The following is a 25,001-nucleotide window of genomic DNA, read 5'->3' as shown; positions in this document are numbered from 1 at the left end:
CTTCTGAGAAATCATCAGGTTAATTCCTGACAAGTGGTAATCAGAGCCTTCAATCCTCGGTGCAACTTAACTGCAAATTCAAATGGCAGACGGTACCAGACTCAAGAATCTAGATGAACAGCTCCGGAAACTTGAGACTAGGGTTCAGATTCAAGTAGACTCCCTGCAAACGGAGTTACAGGACGCTCGAACGCACGTAGATACCAAAATGGACGAGCTCGACAAGAAGATTGACGCGTTAATGGCAGGAATGGAGACGAAGTTGACTTCATTTCTGCAGGCTCTCAACAGAGACAGAGCAACAGCAACTGGTGATTCGCCTCCCCCAGAGAAGACTCCTCTACTGACCAATCCACATGCCAGATGCAGAGAGTGGGGAGATCAGTCAGCAGCAGGCAAGGAGCATAAGGTTACGATCCCAAGCTTACCTAAAGTAGAACTTCCTTTTTTTGAAGGGGACAGACCTCAGGAATGGATCAGAAAATGTGAGAAGTATTTTCTGGTTCATCAACTTCCTGAGGATCAGAAATTGGAAGTAGTGGAGATGTATTTGGTAGGGAAAGCCGAAATATGGTTTCAAGGAATTAAAAGGAGCAAGGGACGAACCTCTTGGGAAGGATTCTGTCAACTAGTCAATAGGAGATTTGGAGACAGAGAGAGGAGAGACGAAGTGGAGGAATTCAACAAGCTTCACCAAACCACTAGTGTCAAGGACTACCAAGAGAAATTTGAGGAATTGAGTTCCTTGATGTTAATCAGAGATCCTCACCTATCTGAATCCTATTTTGTTTCCAGCTTCATCAGCGGTATTAAGGAAGAGATCAAGCCTATGGTTAAAATGTTGAAACCTGCTACCTTACTTGAGGCCTTCGAGATTGCAGAATGGCAGGAACAGTTATTGGCATTCAATGGGAGGAATACCAGAAACTTTAGGACTTGGGAGCCTGGGGAAAGCTCCAAGTCCCTCAGTGCTACTGTTGTAACCAAACCAAGGGAAAAAATTTCAGAACAAATTGGCCAAAGGAAGTGGACTCCAGAGAATACAAACCAGGAACATAGGAAGATCTCTCCTCAGGAGATCTTACGCAGGAAAAACAATCACCTGTGCTTCAAGTGTGGGGAGAGGTTCAGCCCAGGTCACCAGTGCAAATACAGACACTTAAATCTCATTCTAGAAGAGGATGAGGAAACTGAATTTCTGGATGCCATTGGGGAGCAGGATGAGCAGACTGGCCATCCAGGGCAATCCGTGGATATATCTCTACATGCATTAACAGCCTCTATCAAGAGAAAAACCCTTAAATTACAAGGGGTGTTGAAGGGACAAACGGTATCTATTCTGGTGGATACTGGTAGCACTAACAGTTTTCTGAATGCAGCTTTACTGGAGACCATGGAGCTAAGGACAGCTAGTATGACACCCTTAAAGGCAACCATCGCTGATGGAACCACTATTTCCAGTGAATTGTTCTGTCCACATGTAACATGGAGCATCCAGGGGTACAACTTTAATTTTCCTTTGATAGTCATGGGACTGGGAACGTGGGATCTCATACTTGGAGTGGATTGGATGGTGCAGTACAGCCCTATCACTTTTGATTTCCAACAGCTGATGATCAAGCTATCAGAAGAAGGGGGCGAGATGGTATTGGAAGGGGTAGCTGAGCAACCTTCAATGAAGCTTATCAGAGGTAAAGCAGTAAGAAAATTCATGCAACAGAAGCACAGAACCAGGCCAACCGTCTGCTCTGTGTCTGACGGAGGTAACTTGAATGGCGTAAGTCCACTTCCCAGTGAGATTTCTGAATTATTGCATGAGTTCTCAGATGTGTTTGCTGAGCCTACACAGTTACCACCAGAACGAGCACATGACCACACCATCCCACTGAAACCAGATGCCCAGCCTTTTAAACTCAGACCCTATAGGTACCCACATTCCCAGAAAACAGAGATCGAAAACCAAGTCTCAAACATGCTTCAAACTGGCATCATTAAGCCTAGTACAGTCATTCTCTCCCCCTGTTACTGTCCAAAAAGAAGGCACCGGCGTTCGTGTAGACTATGGTACCTAAAGACCTTACCATAAAGACATGATTCCCATTCAAGACATTGAGAGCTCTAGATGAAATTGTTTGCCCAAGTTTCAGCAAAAACGACCTCAGGTCGATATCAAGCAAATCAGAGTCAAACCTGTACATTCATAAACACTTTCAGAACAGCACCAAGGCCATATGATTCCAGGACCTTTGCCCTGACATAATGCGCCTGCACTTTTCCCAAGTCTCATGAAGAATTCCAGCCATATATTGAAAATTTACCTTGTCTCTTGAATGATACAGTCTATAGCCGGATTACATCACCATGCTATCATCTCTGAGAACCGTGTTAAGAATTTTTGAAATTCACAGTTGTATCCAAGATGTCTAAGTTATGTGGCGTCACCTAGAGGAAATTTGGCCATGTCATATGCTACAATGGGGTTGAAGGATTGCGAAGGGGATTGCATTAGAGCATGGCCAGTTACTAAATCTGATGAACAGCTTGAAGTTTTTAGGCTTTTAGTTTACAGGAGTTTACAAGGCTATGGGTAATATGTGCAAGCCTTGACGAGGTTGAGGAAGACCTTTGTTGAACTGAATTAGCCTGAAGCTTCAGAACCTAAGGATATCATGAGCATTACCCTTTGCTCATGATACCTGATTCCTAAACGTTGGTAAGTTAGAGCTTGGATGCTGTAGTCGAGCATGGGCGTTTAATGCAGGAGGACGCCTATAGATAGCTACAGTAAGGCTTTAAGTCTAAGAATTTAGACTGTCCATATACGAAAAGGAGCTGCAGCAGTTGTGAGCAGTGACGAAATGGAACATTACTGGGGTACACTGGAGGAAGACGGACCATCAAGTCGAGGTTTCTGCTAGAGCAAAACTGAACACCACTACAACACATGTTACAAACTCAGCTTGGATTACGAAATCAATACAAAAGTGCTAAAACAAAGCGCTGATGCATGTCTAGGAGGGTTCCAAGAGGATAGACCTGTCATGTGAAGACTTTGCGCATCAACCAATGGCTGACAATGTATCTGAAAGTTATGAAGGTGACTCAGCACTGTCAGGACAGAATTGCCCAATTACTGGTCGACCCCATTCGGTTACTGATTATGCAGTACTGCAGATGGAGTTCTTGAGGTTTCAGGGAAAAAGATTGTATGTGGGAGTCATGCGTTTGATCTGAGGCATCAAGTCATTCAACAGCTACCACTGTTCTTGCAGTAGGGGGTCATTCTGGACAGTTGGGATGTTTAAAAAGGCTAGGTGCAGTTTTCTATTGGCCTCGGATGCGGAAGGATGTAGCTGACTTTGTCAAACAGTGCGATGTTTGCCAAAGGAACAAACATGAGAATGTTCCCTATCCTGGGCTGTTGCAGCCCTACCAGTGCCTAACCAAGCGTGGTCTCAGATTAGTATGGATTTCATAGAGAGTTTACCTCTCTCTGAAGGTGCGACACTATACTGGTGGTGATAGACAGGTTGACAAAATTGTCCCATTTCATTCCTCTTAAACACCCTTTCTCAGCAGTGGAGGTTGCCAAACTGTTCCTCACACACGTCTTCAGATTGCATGGGCTACCAGAGGTTATAGTTTCAGACCGAGACAAGCTTTTCACCAGCCTTTTCTGGCAGGAATTATTTCGACTAGTTGGTACTCGATTGAACTTCAGCTCAGCTTACCATCGACAAACAGATGGTCAGAGTGAGCGTGTCAACCAGTGTTTGGAAACATACTTGAGATGTATGACTAGTGACAGACCTCAGAAGTGGAAATCTTGGCTACCCTTGGCTGAGTGGTGGTACAACACAAATTACCACACTAGCCTGCAAACGACCCCCTTTGAGGCCCTTTATGGTTATAAGCCTAATCATCTACCCTTAGGCTTCATTTCTGATACCATTGTCCCTGCAGCTGGTGACCTTGTCAGGGATAGGCAGGCTGTCTTACAGATTCTTCGCCAGAATTTGACGCAGGCGCAGCAACGCATGAAGTATTTTACGGATAGAAAGAGGAGTGAACGAGCTCTGGAGGTTGGTGATATGGTCTACCTGAAGCTTCAACCTTATCGACAGCGGTCAGTAGAAGTGAGGCGTTCCTTGAAACTTGCCTCCAAGTACTATGGTCCCTTCCCTGTCATTGCTCGAATTGGGGAAGTAGCTTACAGACTGGAATTGCCACAGGGATCCCGAATTCATCCAGTGTTCCACATTTCGATGCTTAAAAAGAAGGTAGGAGGTTCTCAGGAGGTCATGCCTACACTACCACTGGTTGGTCCTGATGATCAAATTCAGGTTGCTCCGGAAATGGTTCTCAAACGAAGGGCTATTCTGCGAAATCAATTGCCTGTGTCACAGGTTCTGATCAAGTGGATTAACCTGGGATTCGAGGAAGCCACCTGGGAGGATCTTGACTTCATCAAGAACCAATTTCCAGGATTCCATCCTTGAGGACAAGAATGCGCTAAAGGGAAGGGTATTGTCAGGAACACTAGGTAATGCGACGTAGCTTTGAGGAATGCGGCGGCGTTTTGAAGGCAGCTCAGACTTCTGGCACATACGGTGTCGTTGCACTTAAGAAGTTAGTTAGGAATTCTGTTGCAGTTTGTTTCAGTTAGTTGCATGGTTAGTTGTCAGCTTCAGTCACGTTGCATGGAGGTGTAGGAAATTTCTATAAATAGCCAAGTATAGGAAAGGCTTGCCAGACAAGATTCATTACAGAAATATTCTCAATAAGATTTCCCTTATTTCCCTCATTCTCCCTCAATTCATGTTTCTCCCTTCCTATTTCCCTCTTATTATTTCTTCTTCTGAGAAATCATCAGGTTAATTCCTGACATAGCTCTGACGACGGGCTGAGCGAGCTAGCGAGCTGGCCAGGTGAACGAACCGACCTGCAAATGGACAGACCGCGGGGCTAGTTCCTCGGAGCAACTCCGACGGTCAAGTCAGTAGAGCTTACGAGTAGGGTAACAGTATAGAGTACTGTAGATAGTGTACCTTGTGTCGTCTTGTGGCGCTGTATTTATAGGTTGGAGGGAGAGAGTTTCCTTATAGGATTTTGAATCCTAGTCAAGGGGGAGTCTTGCTAGGGTTTCACCCGTGGATCCCGAAAGGCTTGGGAGGCGCGGCCCATTAAGCCCACGCGGCTTGCGGGGCGGCCGAACTGATGTTCTCTATGTCCGAGCTGCTCTGCCCGAGCCGCCATACCACAGCCTTCGAGCTGACACGTGGCATCCGTAGATTGGTTGGCCGAGCTGACAGGTCATCATGTCCAAACTGACACGTGGCTACTAGGAAATTTGCCCCACTACAGTATCCAATATGGTCCGTGAAAGCATAAATTTCCCTCCTCTATTCTCAACAGCTATGGAAGAAAATTACATTTTTTTTTATTTGCAAGCTTGTCACTAATGATTGGGCAACCAAAACACTTGAAAAGTTACAAAATTAGTGATTTGGCAAATTATTTGTCCCAATCTACATCAAGGGGCAAAATAGTGAAACAAAAACTTTGACTCATTCAAAATATTGTATATTGTTAAGCCTTTTATTGAACAAACTGTACATTAGTAAATTTAGCGAGGATATAGCTAAATTTGCATGTTGTTTGAGTTTAAGTCAAAGGGTTAAGGAAGTAGGTTTTCCATCAAGAAGCTAGAAAACAAACATCTTATAAATGAAGGAAATAGATGTGGAAAAAGAAAAGAATAAATTACCTTTTACCCCCTATAATTTAACATTTTACCACATAATCCCTATGGTTTTAAAAACCTACATGTAATCTACTCATAATTTGGATTAAAGTGGCACCATTTATTTATTCGTTAAAACTAACGGTCAATTGTAAAAAGTCAAAGTCAACCTAATAATTTGTCAAATTCACCATACCGCTACTTTTTCTTTTCTTTCTCTCTATTTTTTTTGGAAGAGAAGAGAAAATTTTTAAAACCTATACTTTGACCTACAAAATTTTAATTTTTTTTCAAATACAAAAGAGTCAGAAGGGAAATAAAAAAATAAATAAGAAACAAAAAAATATCATTATAGGTTTTTAAATCAAAATTTTTAATGATCTTTTCTAGTTCTTATTTATCTATTTTTGTTTCAATTTCTTCTCTTTTATGTTTGGAGGAAAAATAAGAACTAATGAAACAGTAAATTTGTTAATTTATTATTTTGATTTTTTCCAATTCACCATTAGTTTTAATAAAAAAAATTAACGATGATACATTAACTCAAATTATAAAGGGGTTATATATAAATTTTTAAACCATAAGAGGGTTATGTGGTAAAGTACCAAAAATGTAAGGAGATAAAAAGTAATTTATCCAAAAAAGAGAGAGCAACTTCAGATAACATTTGATTGGTGAATTCAGCATCCACTACCCGTAAAGCTTTTGAATTGCCATTTTTCTAAAAAAAATGAAAATAAAAAAGTTTTTTGTGAACAGATTTTTATTTTACATTTATCAAATCGTTACATAATATTTTTCGTAAAAAACTTTAGAAAAATGACAATTCAAACAGATAATTATCATAGATTCTTTATTCAAATCTCTTCTATGTTATCCAAGAGCATTGCTTCGGGATTGAAGTCAAGATGTTCTTGGTTTTTTGGTTCGAAAGAATTAAGTCAAGAAATGGAGTTTTATCTTTGATCTCCACCCTCCACGATCTGTCCATGGTACACATGCATCTGTCAAGAGGTGTCAAGGCCAACCCCTTTATCTCCATCAATCCCACTCCCACCATTTAATCCCGTTTTCGCCACCTCTATCCCCTTTACCCTATTCCTAATCTTTCTTCTCCCTTTTAACTTGACCACCCACACGCATCCCACTAACCCTTCCCAGCCAACCGTTAGCTCTCCATATTCCCTCCTTCGCTTTCTCTTATCGCTGATCAGTGATCTCCACTCTCTACAATAGCAGATGTAGATCTACCACATTTTTTTACTGTTAGCTCCCTCCTTCCATCCCTCTTATCGCTGATCCCACCCTTCACCATAGCAAATTTAGATCTACCACACTTTTTTTTTAACCTTGAAACCTACTTTAGGTACACTAGTCATTACCTTTGTACAAAATCTGTACTAATACCGTTCCAAGGAGGATCAAGAACGTCTAGAACTACCGTTGACAATTGCTATCACTTGATGCCGTCCTAAGGGGGAAGGGGCTCTAAAATTGCAGTGCAAGCACTTCAAGAGCGAATGATTACGCTAGCACAATTTTCGAGCACAAATTTCAATAAGTGAAAAATTTATTGCATTAATATCCACATTTATTATTTTTAGTGTTTTTAATCTGTTTTTGTTAGCGTCAATACTGCACTACGCAATTATCAGTGATATTTGTATAAATAATTGATCCGTTCTAAAGCAATGATTACAAGCTGTGACTCTGCCCCTTGACATCACTAATTCCATATCCTACTTATCTTGCAAACCAGCGCTTTCTACAAGCAGAGAGAGTCGCGGCCATGCTGATCACATCACAGTTCCTTTCAACTTAAAATGAAAAAGGAAAAAACAATCAAAGCGATGCAATATTAAACTACCATTTAATACAACTTTTCTATCGTCCTACAGCACTCCATCGGAATCAAATACCTAAAACCGGTTCAATATATTCCGAGCAATGGTCATGAGCAAGCGCTTCTCTAGATGCAATGACCCTTTTACCAGCATAACTCCTCTTCATTAAGGACCGGGTGCCCAGTTCATCTCGTATTTAAATCTAACTCTCCCCCACCATGCCACTCACTCTGCATGGCTGCATCTCCGTTCTCTGTTTCCTCGTCATTCAGGAAGTCATCCGATGGCTCCTTTTCATCTTTCTGTCCATTGTTACCCCATCCATTAATCAACTCCTCCGTATTAGCAGCCTGGTCCTGCTCGGTCATACTGGTACTTTGAGTTACAAGAGCACTCGCCCGTATAGGAGCTCGAACCATCATGTCAGCATGAGCCTGTGATTCTGCCCGAGCTTGCTCAGCTTGCACCATGGCTGCTATTCGCAAGTTCGACTCGTGTGTTTCTCGACCTGCCTTTTGCCTCAAGTCCATTTCTGCTCTTAGTTCGAGGAAAGCCCGTCTCTCTTCCTGTAGGAGTAATTGCTCAATCATCAGCTTCTCCTCCGTCCGGAATTCCCCTAGATCTCGCTTGCGAGAAATTATGTTGAAAGCCAGGACTTGCTTCTCGAATGTGGCAGTGAACTCTGCAACTTTGGCAGCGATGTTGTGATCCCATTGCTGTGACCGAGACAGCATCTGGCCACTAGGATCAGAATCAAGAATCTTGTCATCCTCCTCCGCTTCATAGTCTGCCACTACATGGTAAGGCAGTAGCCTACAAAATTTTTAGAAATTGAAAATTGTAAGGTTCAAATATGAACTGTCGAAAAACTAGACTCCTTAGGAAAATTAGTTCCGAAAAATAAATAAATATTTTTCGTAGATGATAGCATTAAATATTTTCCGAAAAACACAATTTGATTAAATACTATCATCGTAGCAGCCGCCTCCCATTAATATTTTACAACTACATGGTAAGGCAGTAGCCTAGAATACTTATACAGAATGAAGCACAGTATGGTATCAATATCAATGAAAAAACACCAAAAACGAATAACATGGTACAAAAACTGTACTTGGAGGTGGTAAAACATATCTGTACTTGAGATGAGTTACAGATCAGTAGAGGAAATAAACAAGGTGCAACTGGCAAGGCCTAATAAACAGCAAATCGATCAAGCATGTTTAAGTATGGTAACAAGAGTCTCTAGAAAGAATGACAATCATTCCAGCAATCAGTAACGAAGTCCATTTCATACAACGGCTAAAAAGATGCTTAAAACATTGATAGAGTAGGCATTTTATGAGAACTAATCAGATTAAAAACAAAGTCATAATCGAGGGAAAAAAGATTGAAACATGATATTCTTGCACCAAATGTGCATCCAAACATACACCTTTAGGTGTTGCTAATCAGATAATATAATCATCCAGGTTTGCTGGAATGGAACCAATTGCAGAATGTAAACAAAGTGGTCGAATAAAATCTCCTGGATATAAGTTGTTGATAGATGCAGGGATACAATCTCCTCCTCCATCTTGAACCCATCTCATATTGCAAGCAATAATAAGACTTATAATTAGAGAACGATGACCAGAAAAAAAAAAGACTAATAAAAGATTTAATGCTTTATAATGCATAGATGGCGAAAAAGAGTGAAAGAATTCAATCGAACCCAATCCTGATATGGCTCTAATCACATGTTTGCCAGCAATTCTTTGTGAGGCAAAGTGCAGTTGTTAACTGTTAAGAATGGTTTCTTTGCAAGCGGTGCTGGAACATTCAAGGTTACTGTTCCAGGTGAGCGAAGGGGTTTGTGACAGGAATAGTGGGGTTCGGCTCACAGATTCATGGTCTAGTCAGCTCCATATCAAGCCACTTGAAAATTTCGAAAAAGGAAGAACAGAGAAAGTAGCCAATACACAATCATAGCGAAGAGATGATAATCAAGATTCATGTGAGAGCGTGAAGTAAAACACTAGGAAAGAAGAGAAACTATGCTTGTTGCAAGGTAATGATGACTTGGAAGAAATAGAAGACACTACTGAACTCAATAGATCCTCCCAGCCTCCCAACCACTCCAGGCTTCTGTCTCATCAGTCATTGGTTGAATGGGATAGATAAAACTAATAGAAAAGACATTTTATTATGAAGCGAATGAACTAAGATATCATCAACAAAGTATCTAGCACCTTGTCACACAATCCACAGCCCACCAAGGTGGAAGGGAAAGACCAAGAGATTAAGGCGACTAATGTACACATACACAAAACGATTGTGATGAAACTATAGGTTTTTCCATTTTCTAGAAAGGCCTCCCTTTTTTTATAACAATAAAGGCAACACAGAATTCCAAACTAGAAGGTTAACATGATTAATGAATCTTCAGATCCACCAAGACACGGGGAAAGCCGTACTGTTGCCTAAAAGAAAACCACTTGATAGAATATATGGAAGTATTCATGGAACTATGTGCTGTTAAAAAAAGCATCACAACAAGGCCAGAAGACTTGAAACTGTTAATCTTGAACGCCTATGGTCAGGCAATAGTCTCCTCCAAATTTTTTTTTATTTCAGAAAATTTCCGCTAGATCTGTATTGAAAGCAAAAATAAAAAAGTGCATGAAAAAAAACCAAGAAATTAGCAATTTCACGTCTAAATTATACAGTACACTTACGCCGGGAGATAAAAAGGAAGAAAAAGGGGAAGGACCGAGAGTGGAGAACAAGAGCTAAGAGACAGGAGTAATACGATACCTCTCGCAAGCATCTTCGAGGGAAGAGAAAGGACGCTTGAAGTCAGGATGGCAAACCCGCCAAGCGTCCTGGTAGGCCATCTGCAGTTCTGCGGGATTAGCTCGACTGACCTTGTGCTGCTGCTGCTGCTGTGGGTTTGAGGAGGAACTATTATTATTATTACTCATACTATTATTGCTATTACTGTTGTTATGGTTAGCAACAGCAGCAGTAGGGGCAGGAGCAGAAGTGGCTATAGCGGTGGTGGTAGGAACGGCGGAGTTCAGTGTTGGGTGATTTGAGGTGGCGGATATCTGATGGTTCGGATTGGGGTTAGGGTTAGGGTTAGGGTTAGAGTTAGCGGTCTGAGAACGATGAAGAAGGTGCTGCTGGGGACGTAAATGAGCGTCAATGTTGGAAGGAAAACGAGACATGATGGCATCCTGCTGCTTCTGCCGCTGAAGTTGTTGCAAGAGAAGGATCTGTTGTTGCTGCTGCTGGTTCATCATCTGTTGCTGAGCCGCCGCCGCCGCCTTCGCCTCTTCCATTTGGTCGCTCTTCCTCCTTCCCTCCCCCGTCCTCTCCTCTCTCGAACGTACAGTACAATTAATTAGTCAGTGGGGGAGTTTCTTTTTTCGATTGATTGAATTGATCGACCGATTGGTTATTGTCCAGTGAATTCCTCCTACCTCCTCCACTGCTCAAGTTTGATTCATCCCATCCATTCATTGTGCTTGTGCGATCAAATCCGCTCCTACTCCTATTCGCGTTAGCCCTAAAACTATACGATGCAGTTCTCTAAGGAGCATGTTCGATAATGGATAAATATATTATGGGCAAAATGGTTGCTTAAATATATTATGGGCAAAATGGTCCCTAAACTATTACAAATTTTAATTTTTAGCCCTTTAACTATTAAATAGAAATTTTTAGCCCCCAACTAATAAAAACATGTAAATGTAGCCCTTCCGTCTATTTTAGTCATTAAATCAAGCAAAAACAGCAGCATGTGCGTCTACTTAGGGAAAAAAATTGGTGGAAAAACAATGAAATTGCTTATTATTAATAAAAAAAAAAACTCAAAAGTTAACCAAACAAATTGTAGAATATGCACGCATGAGGTGTTTACTTGGCATCATATGAGAGTATTCAACTCAAAAATTGCTATAAGTATAACTGAATAGCGTTTTACTATATACTACTTTTATGTCCGTGCAATCACAAATTCTTAAGATCAATTTAAAACTTGGGATAAATTTTTAAAATTACTAATATAGAAAGTCATCTAAATCCTTACAACTAAATATAATTTCACTGAAATCTATACTTTAGTACAAATGTGTAAATATTAATTTTTTATTCGCATTGTGAACCATGTAAGGATTTTGTCTCACAAATTACGCAGATTCTATTGAACTTTGTGGGGTTGGAACGATAAATGTGGACAAAAATAATTTGTTATACGATTGTTTGTAGATAATAATCTTGTGCTATGCTAAAATTCTTTAAAGAGAAAGATACATACAACACATTGAGCCGGGGAGGCCTTAATCTACTTGCTGGTTTACCTGCCTATTGTTTTGCCATCGTCACAATACAAAAATGTTCATCTTTCATTTAATATGGAAATTAGAAGAAGTACAGCACCAATAATTCGTAACCTATGACTGGCTCGGATTTACAGAGTGGCACTACACATCTTCATCTACATTGGCAAATGTCCTCAGGGAAGTATGATGGCATGGATGATCAGTTACACATTCTAACATACATGATACAGTTACTCGGAAAAGGTTGAGCCATACTCAGTTCTATGAGTTAAAATATGGGTGACGGAATTTGTACAACATGCTCATCTTCAAATAAATAAGCAACTTTTCCTTCTTTCTGTCTCCGTATATACACCTGAACTGTTCTGTAACCAAAAAAAGGAGAGGAGGTCTAATCTCTCGCCATCATCGCCTCTAGTCTTCTCTTCCTGGCAGCATATTTCAGTTTCTCGAGAGCAACGAGTCCAACCTGCCTTACTCTCTCTCTTGACAAACCTATCCTGAAAACTCAAAAAAGGGTGACCATCGTTTCATACAACAGATTTACAGATTGGATTGTATCATTTGTGATGCATCTAATTTCTCACAATACCTAACAGTCAATCCTAACAGAATAAATACAGTAAGATGAACGCTTCTAAGAACAATCAATCCTATGCAGCAGAATTATCTGGAACTTATCAGTACAAAGTAAGCTAACCAAAACCCATCGACAAGCATCTATGAGTAGACATAAAAATTAGTCCATCGACAAGCAAATTATGCAGCAGAATGGCAGTCCTCACCGTTTACTAATATCCTCCCATGTGAGACATTCATTTTCTAATCCATAGTAGAGACGGATAATATCTCTTTCTCGTTCCCTTAAAGTTGAAGTAATGAGCTTATTCACTTCATCCTGCAGCAGCAATTTTGAACTGAAGTCAGCAGTTCTTCAAAATGACATGAAGGTTTGTCAAAGTAAACAAGAAACTGAAGTTTATATCTATAATCAGAGCTTTCAGAAATGGTTATGAAACAGGGAAGTCCGAAAAGATTTGTTCACAAAGAAGTATTGAAGACGCTGGTGGTTTAATGTCTTATGAATTGGTCCCACAAAACTTAAATCACCAACCTTGGCTGTTATATTAAGAGAGTTTGTGAAGCAAGCTTTAAGTCTACGTAACACTAATATCTGTTATGCACAATATGTTCATGTGCCCCAGCCCAATTCATCCATCAAAATTTGACTAATCTGTTCCACGACGATCATGGGATCTTTGAAAGAGAACCTAATGAACGCGGCGATTACTTTATAGGACTACTTCCAATTTTCCTCTCAACTTTTACACTGATTGACACTTTGCCCTTCCATCTACTGTCTGTATGCTGTATGATTTTGCCAATTGATGCCATGTCAACACGATTTGCATATCATCCATGTTTTAGAATTATATGTTTAGATAAGAGTAAAATTTTGAGCAGCAGGCTAAATAAACTGACAAAATGGTCAAAACTTAAACAAGAAATTTGTTTTCTTTTCAGCAGTAGGTCCTTGCATCCAAAGCATAAACAGAAGGTGCCAAGGCAGCCAAATCCTTTTCTTAAATGCGTGAAGTTCAAAGTTTTCAGTGAACTTATCTATCTGGGGAAAGATTTCACCAGAAAACTAACATTAAATACGACAAGGACAAGATTTTGTGAGCTCTTCAGTTAAAAATTTTAAGTCACAAAATTTGAGGGATTTTTTAAAACCAAAACACTAAAACAATACCTTGAGGGCCCATTGATCAACTCCATGCCACGGATTATTCTCTAGCCGATTATCTGCAATGTACTGAACAGAAAATATAAATAAGTGAAAAAAGTGCAGTAAAATCAGATGGAAAGATCAATTGATTAGAAATCAGGAAGAATCTCAATATATAAATCTGACGGTAGTAGGTTTTATTCATATCTTACACTGTGTAGAGTCTCTCCTGGAAGACCATTCAATGAGGGAAATGCTTCCCTATCAAGTGAGATCACCTTGCAGACAGCCTATAAGAAGCACTGCTTGATTAGCATCAAAACAATTCATGAATAATGTACTGGACCAAATGAAAGTCTCTCAAAATATTAAGTACCTCAGTGGCGTTTCTGACTTTCTTCTGGGACATGTTCAGAGATTCAGCAATTTTCTGACACAAAGCCAAACATAAATCAGCAAGGAGAAAGAGGTTCTAAAAGCAAAACAACTTTACCAACCAACAGTTCGTAAAAGATAATTAATTTAAAAATAGCTTTTTCAGTTGAACCACAGAGTAGTTGATTGTCCATCCAAAACAGTTGGACAGTATAAGCTGCTTGAGGTACATTACAACCAAAACAATCAGACTTACATCAACAGATGGAGTTATTCCTTTCTCTTCCAGCCTGATCTTAGCATTACGGATCAAACTTAGTCTTTCATGGAGGTGGGTAGGCAATCTCAATGTCCTCGAGTTCTCAACTAAAGCTCTTGAGACACCCTGATCATGGAGTAGAGGCAGACTAAAATGAATTTTCATATTAGAAGAGCACTTAATCACCACAAAAAGGAGCAAACCAGTCATAAAAGGCCTTCCAGCGTGCAACCTAGGAAAGGGATAGATGAACACTGAACAAAAGGCATTAAAAGGAAAAAAAAAAAAACTGGAAATGTCCATGTCTCTACTTAAGATGAGGAGGAAACATTTGCTATATATACTTTCAGCAAAACTTTGATATAGAGTTGTGCTTCAGCTTTGGAATATCATACTACAGGTATTGTCAAAGAAAGCAAGATACAGCATAGTCTGCACAGATGCACAATATGGGTTTAGTTTTGCCTTTTACTTTTGCATCTCTTTATTCAAATGGTTTGGGTTTATCTTGCATTTCCAGTTTTAGTCAAATACTCTTAGTTCCACTAGTCTCCAGGTAACGCTAGAAAACGTTTTTATAAGTAGACTATCTGAGCAAATAACCGAGCATTGTCCCCATACATGGCGTCATTAACCGAACACAGGTGAGTTAGTTCAATTTGAAGTGGAAAATTGGGCACTTTATGCTGAAGAAGATGAGCTTCAACAGAATCATCCGAAAGCTTTATGCCAATATGCAATAATAGCAGCAATAAAGGTGATAATAAGAATGGTAGATGCAGTGATTAAGGAAGAAATCACTAAAACAACAAAACATACATTTTTGAAAGTCAAGAATCCAATATCCACTTCCTATTTAAGATCTCAACTTTTTTATATGAGTGCATCTAAATTTTCAGCAAACACATCGGAAAAGAACCCTGCCTACATAGATGAATTAGTCACTAAGTTTTGAGACGTCTTCTGATATCACAGTAAATTAAAATTGCAAAATTATAACCTCCAGTAGAGATGAAACATATCATATACAGAGCCTTCAATATATGATATATAATCTTGCTAAATGTTCAAACAATCTACATGTAAAATCAACCTCACCTGGCGAATCCACCAGTAAACATAAGTAGAAATTTTGAACCCCTTTGATGAGTCATACTTTTCAATTCCTCGAAGTAATCCAATAAGGCCACCCTAGGGGAGCATCAAACAAATTTCAAGCAAATGAAAATTAAATCTTTCACGGGTACTTAGCCCAAAAAGAAGAAGAGAAGAAGAAGAAGATTGCAGCAGCCTTTCAACTTAAATATGGTGTAAATGCAGATCAAGTCACCTGAATAAGGTCGGCCAATTCAGCACCCATGTTATCATATCTCTGTGCAATGGACATGACAAGCCGGACATTGCTCATTGCCAGCCTTTCCCTTGCCAAAGAGCACTCAATGAGCTTTGACTGCAGATCCGCTCGAGTAATCTTTAAAGAAGTCGCAAGTTGCTCCTCTGAGGGCTCACAACCCAGTCTTTTCCTCAGTCTGCAATTTTCATGTTGATACTTGGTAAAGATGTACAATCTAAAGCTAATAGGAGCACTCTAAAATAAGATGACTTGAGTAATTATATCCAAAATGAGAAATCAAACTACTAGCTCCAGTATGGAATTTGTGACTAAGTGCATGTCTAGCAATGTTGAATTACGAAGTAATCCAAAATTCTAAGCTGGTAGAGAGGAAAGCAATCAATTTTGTCAAGCACTTTAGCAAGCACCCAAACATGCAAGCAGGATAACGCACCAAACAAGCATGGCACAGAGGAAATAGAATGTAACAGAATTGGCTGCTCGAATACCAACGCCGAATTCCTATCTGAGCAAACAATCCTGGAAGTTATTTGTGAGAGAAATGATCAATTTAAGCACTTGAATAAGTAGTTAGCTAGCAAGGAGTTTCTTTTCTTTATTGAAAAGAGGATGCACTATGTCCGCATTTCATTATCTGCATTAGAGGCAAATTACTCCATCTTTGAGGGGACAAATAGTAATTGTCATGATATATTATCCCCTGGCGATGGTGGGTTTCAGCCCCGGTGAGCTTGGTTAGAACTGTAGAATACACTATGAGGTGTCAATGAACTAGAGATGAAAGTGTTGAATGAACAGGTACCTTGCCTTCTGTTCTTCGAAGCAGAGACCCTGTTTTATTTTTTCTGAAAGCTGTACCACTTCGGTATGCGTGAGTAACTCTTCACTTACTACGCCTTTTACATAGCCGTTTAAACGATTCTGAAGGAGCTCAGGACTGATAATGGATCTCAGATGCCTGCTCAGACGAAGCTGCCTAACAGAACTCTTTCTGCTGCTAAGAGGATGTCTCCGACTGTCTATTCTACGGCGTCGAGCAGACGAACCAGAAGAAGTAACCTGCACACAAGTTTTTCCTGTTGGAGGTGTCCCGGTGACTAAATAATCGTTTTCAGCTGAAAGATTCCACTGTTTTTCAAGCATAGACTTCTGCAGCAGGAGGAGAGCTTGCATGGAAAATTCAGGATCAAGGAATTCCTCGTCCGCATTGACATGGAGCCAGGGCTGGATGCTAGAGAGGTCAGGGGCAGTTTCAGCATGTTCCTTGAGAGCATAAGTTGGTTGGGTTTTGTGTCGGGAGAGAATTTTGGGGCTAAAATTGGAAGACCTCCTAGCAGCTAATACGCTGTTGGAGGAGACAGGAAGAAAGTGATCGCAGGTGCAAGATAGCTTATCGGAGAAGAGATCAGAATAATAGGAGGCGGAGCTGAGGAGCCTTTTTCCGGGACTAAGTCCAATAACTGCAGCAGTGGCCATGACTGGGCTTCTTCCTCTTTGCTCTCAAGTAAAATACCATCAGACGTTCTCGGTGAACCCAAACATGCCACAGGACAGCAAATGTAGCGTCCTTAATAAACTATGTCTTCGAGTCCTCGATATTGACGATCAATCCGTCAATCGGAGAAGTAGTAGAGTAAGAAAAGGATACCTGATGGAGAGTTAAAAAGAAGAAGAATAGCTAAGTAAGTAGCAATCATTTTGCAGCCACTGGAACCCAAAAGGAAAGGTGAAGGTGTCAAAGAGTGCTGTTTCTTCCACTACCACATGACATGATGATAACCGAGTCCTGGTATCAATTACTCCTACTTTACCAGTGAACTATTTGAGCAGATGAAGCCTCCAGCAAAATCATGAAAGAAACTTTACTAGTGCGTAGTGATCCTCCCCAATCAACAATCAGACTCCGGAGTCGAGTTTATTATAGATTTGATTAACAATCCTGAGTTGAGTGAGTTTGTTTTGGATTTGTGTTTATGCAGATTGGATTCAGATTCCACACCACACCACACCATACGACACGCCAACAGAAAGAACATTAAACATACTAACAACATGTAGTTATATATATATATATATATAAAAGAGAAGCGAAAGTGGAAATGTAGCAGCAACTAGTACTAATAATAACGGCCTATTACTGAGCGGGAGGGGAGGAGAAGGAAATCATCGAGTTGGCGGGATGTAAAACAGACGAAGAAGCGGAGCAGACTAACTTAATCTATGCACCTGGCTGGCAGGTATATTTTTAAGCCGATCGAGGAAGATAGACGCAAGTCCCACGCAAAGAAGAAGGAGAAAAAGGAGCCGACGGTGGATGACCTGCAGCTCGAAACCAGTGGATGATGATTCAGATTCAGATTTAGATTCAGGTCCGGAAGGCGGTTGTGGTAACTGGTACTCCAGGGGCCACCACCACCACTTGTTCTTGTAGTTATGACCAGCTGATAATACTACAAAGCCACTAGAACAGGTGGTTAAGGTCGGTTGCAACTGAATGAATCTCCTCCTTTTTTTTTTTTTTTTGGTCTTTTTCTGATTCTTGTTTTCTTTTAAGTATTATTTATAATTTTATTCCACATCGATCCTTCCTTTCTTCTTTTTGTTTTTTCTTTTACCCCTGTTTCGTCTTCTTAACTCTCTTCCATTTATTTAAATTAAATTAATTTGGATATATCGATGAGATAGAGGCGTCGTCCCAGTCCCGAATAGCTATTGGCTGGCGCAGATATTGGGCTCGCCTTCGAGTGGTTCAGAGACCCTCTCCGAGTTCTGCTGTTTTTTGGACTCACCTGGTATGATCAAAATACCCCCGGGGCTAGATCACGCGGTCTGTGGCTGCTTCCGGCACTCGCAGGTCGTGGGATCGAACCTCACTTAACGCCTGGGTGCGGTTGGGGTGGTGCTGTACTCCAGGCGCAGGGGATTAGTCGGGCCGCCTTCGGGTCTTGACCCGGACACCCCTGTGTTGACAAAAAAAAAAAAAAAAAAAGGTATGATCAAAATATTATAGTCAATATCATTAATGTAGTATTAATGTATCTTTTCTTAAAAAGCTAACCATTCTTTTAGATTCGCCAAAATATCAAAATAACATTTAATAAAAACAAAAAAAAAAGCATAATATTGACGCGTTGCCCTGATAATTCATTAAATTTTTTTTTGATAAAACATAAGTCAATATCATTAATCATCTAATTAGAAATCGTCCAGCACGATTTGTTTGACAAAAATAGTTTGCACTCTGCTACATTGAACATGTCAAAAATATATTTGATCGAAAAAATCATAAAATTTAACAGAATTACAAAATATAAAAATTTACACTGTGTGTGAGAACCCGTTTTTTTTTCCATTTTCTAGGTTTTATTATTTTTCATGGCTTGTTTTCTGCATTTTCGTGAGTAGGAAAAATTTCTAGATAATTTTAAGGAACAGATATAGTTTTTAGATGATTTTTCTAGTATCAAATAGTTTTTTTAGAAATTAAGAGCGTATACCGGACGTGGGACCCACTAGTGCGAGAAGTTCGGAAAAATTCGGCCAACTCGGTTAAGTTTTGAATACTGGAATTAATTTACTGGGTGTTAAAAGATAAGTAGAGGGTGCTAAGTGGATTGGTATAAGAGAGACAAGTTAGGTAAGTATTTAATAAAAGGTGACAAGTGTCACCATTTAAGTGGGTTTACCTTTAAGACCACTATTCATGGTCTTACCAATTGACTAAATAAATCAAAAAACAACCAAAATTTCTCCATTTTGCTCTTCATTGTGGCCGGCTCTTTCTCTCAAAAAGAAAGGAAGAAACTCTTCAAGTTTTGCTTCCATTTAGCTCAAATCCATCCAACCAACCATTGAAACTTGCAATTTCTCCATAAAACCTCTTCAATTAGTGTTAGTGAGTTGATTTGTGGAGCTATTTGGAAAGCTATGAGGACCTATTGCTCTCTCTCTCTTGTTTCTAAGGTGAGTGGTGAAGAACTACTCTCCTCCCTTAATTGATGCTTAAATCATGCTTAGTGGTAGTATGAGATGCAAGTTTATGGATTATTTCTTGATTTGTGGTTGTAGTGATGAAGTTTTATTATTTTTGGGGATTTTTCTGTTTTAATATGAGCATGATTGTGTGGCTATCTATGATGATTGGAAATGGTATATAATGACTCTAAGAGGTGGAAAAAGTGGTTAATTGCAAACAATTGCTGAATTGGAAGAAATTTTGGAAAGTTAGGTTTTGGTTAGGGAACATTCTGCCCGAATTTTTAGCTCCTAGTTAGAAGCGGAATTGGCCTTGGATTAAAACATGAAAGTTTTAGGGAATGACATTTTAGAGGTCCCTACAAAATTTCAGGTCAATCGGAGTAGCGTAGAATGAGAAAAGTTGAAATTAGCATTGCTGTTCTGGTTTTACCCGAATGTAAGAATTGCGCCTGTAATTGATTGTTTTGGTTAAGAATTCTTCTGAATTGGTTGTTGAGGCCTTCTGATGAAATGTAACCCTGTCTCTTATCTTTCAGCTGGCTTTGGAATTTCTGGATTTGGACATGGATAGCCTGATTTATGATGTTTCCGCTAGAATGCGTTCTGTGAATCTGTTTTTGTGATTCTGGTGTAGTATTTAACATTTTTGACCTGGTTACACTCGAAACTGGGTTGAGTGACCTTCTGTAATATTGTAGCCCTATCTCTTAGATTCGAAACGGTGGGTCTTGTACCTTCATCCGGTAATCGTAGTGCCTTGGGTGCCATTACCGCAAAAAGAGGTCAAAAACTGTTTTTTCAGGGCAAAGCTAATTCTATTTCCGGATTTTCTGGTTTCCTCTATTGCTTGTGTATGTTTAGGGAACCCTGTTTTGGTGGTATGTAGAATTGGTTTATGACTTGTAATCGAGTCTTATTGTGTTTATTTGAATAGTTTAGGGCTTGACTTTCATATCCGGTCATTTCCTAGCTAAATTTTGTACTTGAATGCCATTAAGCCTAGTGAACGGCTTTTGGGAATGAGATTATTTTTGTACGAACTGTTGAGACTGATTTGAGGAAATAATGAAGCCATGATGGCTGAAAAATAGGTAAACACAAGGGATATGCTGCCGAAATTTTTCTTGAAGACTAGTTGGATTTACTTGTGATTTGAATGAAGGGCTTTTGGGTTGTTTGAGCCTAGGTCTTCATGTTACCTTTTCATTACCAAAAATCATGTTTTGCACCCTTGCTTTAGTAATTATTTGGCGAGGCATACGACTGGTAGTCGAGCCTCACATGTGCATTCTGTATACTCGATTTTGAAAGTGGAACCTTCAATTGTTTTCCTTGGATTATTTTAGGGTTTCTTGATAATTAAAGCTCTCTTTTGGGAGGTATCTGCACTGACCCTGGTGAGTGTACTACTCACTTGTGTGTTACTATATGGTTTTGATACTTGAACTTGATAAGTTAAATGTTTATTGTCTCATTGATATTGATTGAAGTGAGGGTGTAGTTTATCACTCTCACCTATTTCTCATGTTATTGGAATGTTACAAGAAATGTTACATGAAATGAAAAGTACTTGACTTGGTGGCGTTTGGACGAGTATCCAACGACCATACTTGTTACCATTGAGTTCAACCCCATTGGTAATTGATTGAATCGAGCCGGCAAGGGTTTGGTCGTGACAATTAATGAGCCTTGGATAAAGTTATAAGGAATCTTGTAGTATGAGAGACTCTCGATTCCGGTATACTCGAGTAATACCACAGTGCAAGTGTTTGGAGTTCGGGCCCGGTAGGGGGATGTTAGGTGGAAGGAGTGGGAGTTAAGTGAAGTCTACGGTTGGTTACTTTTAAACATTGACGGAGAGTCAATGAGAAGATGATCTGATCAAGAATGCAAACGAGAAAAAAAGGGCTCTTGAGAGCCGTCCATATCCTTTTATCATCATTATTGATGTGTGTTTTATTTACCTTTGATGACTTGGAATGAAAAGCTTGATGCCCATATGAACTTGGTTGCTTGAGTAGTATTATCTCATTGGGCAATTAGCTCACCCCGTTCCTTTTGTTTTCCTTACAGGAATCTGACTGCTTATGGAATGACTTTTGATAATTAGTTGTCGAATGAACTAAATGAATATCCCTTTTGTATAGTTTATGAGTTGAAACCCTACATGTGCCTTTGGGGCCGTTTTCACTTTTATTATGGCAACCGTACATGTATTAATTTTGAGTACCTTTCATATTCCATTTTGGCTTGTAAATGCTGAATTTGATGTTGTATATGTATCTTTGATGTATGGTTGGGTTCTGACGGGTCAGTTACTATTCATGGCCGACTCCGGATTTCATTTTTTTCTTTTGGGTTATTTTGCCATTGTGACTTGTTTACGCTCGTTATAAGTTCCGGAACGCGATAGACCGCTCTAAACTGCACCGTTAGTCCTGGCGAGAGTTGGACAGGCAGTCCGCTAACCCTTTGGTTCGCCTTAGGGGAAGGTAGGGCTGTCACACTGTGAATCACACATCATCAAATCTGACCAATTGAACGAACCGCTCCATAGATATCTATGCATGTCTATTCCCTCATATTTGCTATCTAACTGGTTTAAGTTCAAAACTGATGTTGAGATCTGACGAGAAAATCCAAGATATTTTAGATCTAATAAATAGATCTGAGAAAATAAATAGCCAAAAAATAAAAACTAAACAAAACTCTCACCAGGATAGTACGGGAGAGAAGAAAACTCTCACTATGATAGCTTGAGAGAAAAGAAAACTCTCATTAGAATACTCTATAAGAGACTTTATTAAATAAAAGTAAGAACAAAGAAATAGAAAGGGAGAACAAAGTAAGAGAAAGGGAGACCTTGATTAATAGCCAAGATCCCCCTCCTATGGAGGAAAAAGAGTAGAGAGAAGATTGGAGATAGAGAGAAGGGGGAGAGAGAGTTTAGGGGTGAGAGTGACGATACTTGGAAGTTAAATCTGATGATTCATTATATCATCATAAGTAGGATTAATTTTCTTTGCAACTATGATGAATTAAGATATGAAGTATTATTATTAACCAGTTGTGGTAGAAGTTTTTGGTAGTATGAAGTATTAGCTGGTCATAAACTACTGTTATCCTAAGTCTAATATAATAAAGGTAGATCGAAAAGCATAGGAGGTTATAAAATCTAATAATTATGAGTAAATCTTATATATACTGACAGTGTGTACACTATCACAATTGGATACACGATATATATGCAAAATTTGGATTTCAAATTCAAATTTGGATTAGGTATCATTCATATAATGGTGAAAATATATACACTGTCAGTGTATAGAGTATTAATTCAATAATTATATGGATTGATCTTAGAATAAATTTTATATACACTGTCAATGTATACACTATCACGGTTGGATGGATGATACATGAGCAAATTTTGGATTTCTAATACAAATTTTGCACATGTGTCATATATCTAATCTAATGGTGATAGTATATACATTATGAGTGTATATAAGATTACACTATCACCATTAAATATATATATAAGGAGTAATTATGGCGTCAAAGTTTCATCTCTCTATTTAAAATACTTTTTTAATACTACTTTTTCTAATTGGACTAATTTTGTTATAAAAACCTTAATCTCAAGGGAGGCTTGTGTACTTTTATAAACTTCAAGAGGGGCTAGTGAAATTGTTAGAAATCTCAAAGGAGGTTTCTGAAATTATCCCTTGTTTAAAGCCAATTACGAAGTAAAATGCTGAATTGATGGCTCCAAAATCATGACTGACGAGACAATTACTTTTTTTCTTTGTTTCTCTTCTTCTTGTCTTTCAAATGTTACGTTCAAATTGATGGCTCTAAACTCGTGATTTAGACAAATGTGTGAAGAGCTGGACGTTACCTTCGAACGCCAATTTCTGTTTTCTATTTTTTTTGGGTCGGTGATGCTTTTCTGAAAAAACTTACTCTCGACTAATTTTGTGCAATCTCTGAGGCAGTTTGCAAATTAAGGAGATTCATAGAAGTCATCTCATTTTATTTTATCCATTTGTATCCGCATTTCGTTATCAATGGTACTTCTATTTCCCCCAAGGGAAAGAGAGTTCAACCATTTCTTCGTTACCCCTATTTTAATATTTTCCTCAGGGCAAAAGAGTTCAACCATTGATCTCACGGTCAAAGTAGCCAATATTGCTATCAATTTTGCCAAGTCTTGCCACTAGGGCTGCAAACGAATCGAGTGGCTCGAGTCAAGTTCGACTCGAGCTCGAGTCGAGTTCGAACTGGCTCGAGTCGAAATCGAGCTCAAAATATTAAGTTCGTTTTTTATTTTTTTATTTTAAGTATATATATATTTTATATTTTTTTAATTTTAATAGTAAAATTATATATATATTCTTATTATTTTATTATTTATTAAAAAATATTTATTTTATTTATTTTTTAAAAAATAAAATAATTTTTTTTATTTTTTCGAGCTCGAGCTCGGCTCGAATCAAGTCGAGTCGAGCTCGAGCTTGAAATTGTGAGCTCGTCGAGCTCGAACTCGAGTTCGAGTTCAATGAAATTATGTCGAGACTTGGCTCGATTAGGCCAAAACTCGACTCGACTCGGCTCGTTTGCAGCCCTACTTGCCACACTTCGTTACTAGTATTTTCTTGGGATAATTTTAGAAGCCTCCCCTGAGATTTCTGATAATTTTACTGAGCTCCCCTAAAATTTAAAAAATTATATATGTCTCCTTTATCATTTAAAATGATCATACTATCCTTCAATATTTTAATGAAATTCCCTTGTTTGGTATGCTTATATTTAGAATGACTTTAAAATTATTTTTTCGTTCTTTTTCGTTCTTATTCCTTTTTATTTTAATTTGTTGCCAATAAAATTGTAAAATTATCACTATTTTTTTTAGTTTCTATTGTAACCAAATGTCGAACTAATGATTTTTTTGATGAGTTAATTTTATACGTAATTTGTTGTTTTTTGGTAATTTTTGTTTTCTATTTTTTAGTATTAAAATTAACAATAAATCAAAAAGAAATTGCCCAAAATCACTAATAAATTATGATAATCCCACTATTCAAAAAATTCATAAATTCTGAATCAATTATTTCAACATTTTTTTTCTATCTTATAAATCTAAATTCATAATAAAATACCATCAAAAGTATCCTATTATAGTGATAAACTTATTATTATAATTATTTATCAAATAGTAAGTATGGACATAAAAAATTCGACACCTTTTCCTTATAATTACATTAGATAATTTTATAATTTTATAAGAAAGTAAATTAAAACTTATTACACATAGGTATTTTTGGGCATTCATTTAAAAATTTGATCAAGTGAATATTATTTTAAAGTTTTATTACTAAAACTATTAAATTA

At 38.6% G+C, this 25,001-nt stretch overlaps 3 protein-coding genes across 4 annotated transcripts; 1 reads left to right on the top strand and 2 right to left on the bottom strand.

Annotated features, from left to right (window-relative positions):
* The first annotated feature begins 82 nt into the window (after positions 1–82).
* LOC113761725 lies at positions 83–2,086 on the top strand. Its single transcript, XM_027304830.1, has one exon. It carries the CDS (start codon positions 83–85, stop codon positions 2,084–2,086), a length of 2,004 nt encoding a protein of 667 aa, XP_027160631.1.
* A 5,300-nt stretch (positions 2,087–7,386) lies between these two features.
* LOC113763612 (probable serine/threonine-protein kinase MARK-A) lies at positions 7,387–11,159 on the bottom strand. Its single transcript, XM_027307484.1, has 2 exons — positions 10,384–11,159; positions 7,387–8,400 (listed from the first exon to the last, which is right to left on the bottom strand). Exons 1-2 carry the CDS (start codon positions 10,908–10,910, stop codon positions 7,773–7,775), a joined length of 1,155 nt encoding a protein of 384 aa, XP_027163285.1. The 5' UTR covers positions 10,911–11,159; the 3' UTR covers positions 7,387–7,772.
* A 797-nt stretch (positions 11,160–11,956) lies between these two features.
* Positions 11,957–18,146, bottom strand: LOC113764034 (RNA polymerase sigma factor sigA). 2 transcript variants are annotated; one of them, XM_027308072.1, is made up of 10 exons: positions 17,843–18,146; positions 16,432–17,277; positions 15,606–15,804; positions 15,374–15,466; positions 14,273–14,401; positions 14,018–14,071; positions 13,854–13,931; positions 13,666–13,728; positions 12,698–12,810; positions 11,957–12,412 (listed from the first exon to the last, which is right to left on the bottom strand). In XM_027308072.1, exons 2-10 carry the CDS (start codon positions 17,103–17,105, stop codon positions 12,304–12,306), a joined length of 1,512 nt encoding a protein of 503 aa, XP_027163873.1. In that variant the 5' UTR covers positions 17,106–17,277; positions 17,843–18,146; the 3' UTR covers positions 11,957–12,303. The 2 variants fall into 2 exon arrangements, with proteins under 2 accessions (XP_027163873.1, XP_027163874.1); XM_027308073.1 differs by having other exon boundaries at positions 17,856–18,146.
* Between the last annotated feature and the right edge of the window lie 6,855 nt (positions 18,147–25,001).

Source organism: Coffea eugenioides, chromosome 2 (assembly GCF_003713205.1).
Source record: "Coffea eugenioides isolate CCC68of chromosome 2, Ceug_1.0, whole genome shotgun sequence".
Taxonomy (NCBI): Eukaryota; Viridiplantae; Streptophyta; class Magnoliopsida; order Gentianales; family Rubiaceae; genus Coffea; species Coffea eugenioides.
The sequence above is the reverse complement of the archived record's forward strand: the minus strand, read 5'-3'. Positions and strand labels throughout refer to the sequence as shown.

What these genes read in the sequence shown, in the direction of transcription:
- LOC113764034 (XM_027308072.1), bottom strand. Translation starts at nt 17,105, where the DNA reads ATGGCCACTGCTGCAGTTATTGGACTTAGTCCCGGAAAAAGGCTCCTC. An exon ending in GAATAACTCCATCTGTTGAT is followed by an intron (nt 14,072 to 14,272) that starts GTAAGTCTGATT and finishes GCTTTGTGTCAG; the next exon opens with AAAATTGCTGAATCTCTGAA. An exon ending in CAGGAGAGACTCTACACAGT is followed by an intron (nt 13,729 to 13,853) that starts GTAAGATATGAA and finishes TTTTCTGTTCAG; the next exon opens with TACATTGCAGATAATCGGCT.
- LOC113763612 (XM_027307484.1), bottom strand. Translation starts at nt 10,910, where the DNA reads ATGGAAGAGGCGAAGGCGGCGGCGGCGGCTCAGCAACAGATGATGAAC. An exon ending in CTCGAAGATGCTTGCGAGAG is followed by an intron (nt 8,401 to 10,383) that starts GTATCGTATTAC and finishes AAAATTTTGTAG; the next exon opens with GCTACTGCCTTACCATGTAG.
- LOC113761725 (XM_027304830.1), top strand. Translation starts at nt 83, where the DNA reads ATGGCAGACGGTACCAGACTCAAGAATCTAGATGAACAGCTCCGGAAA.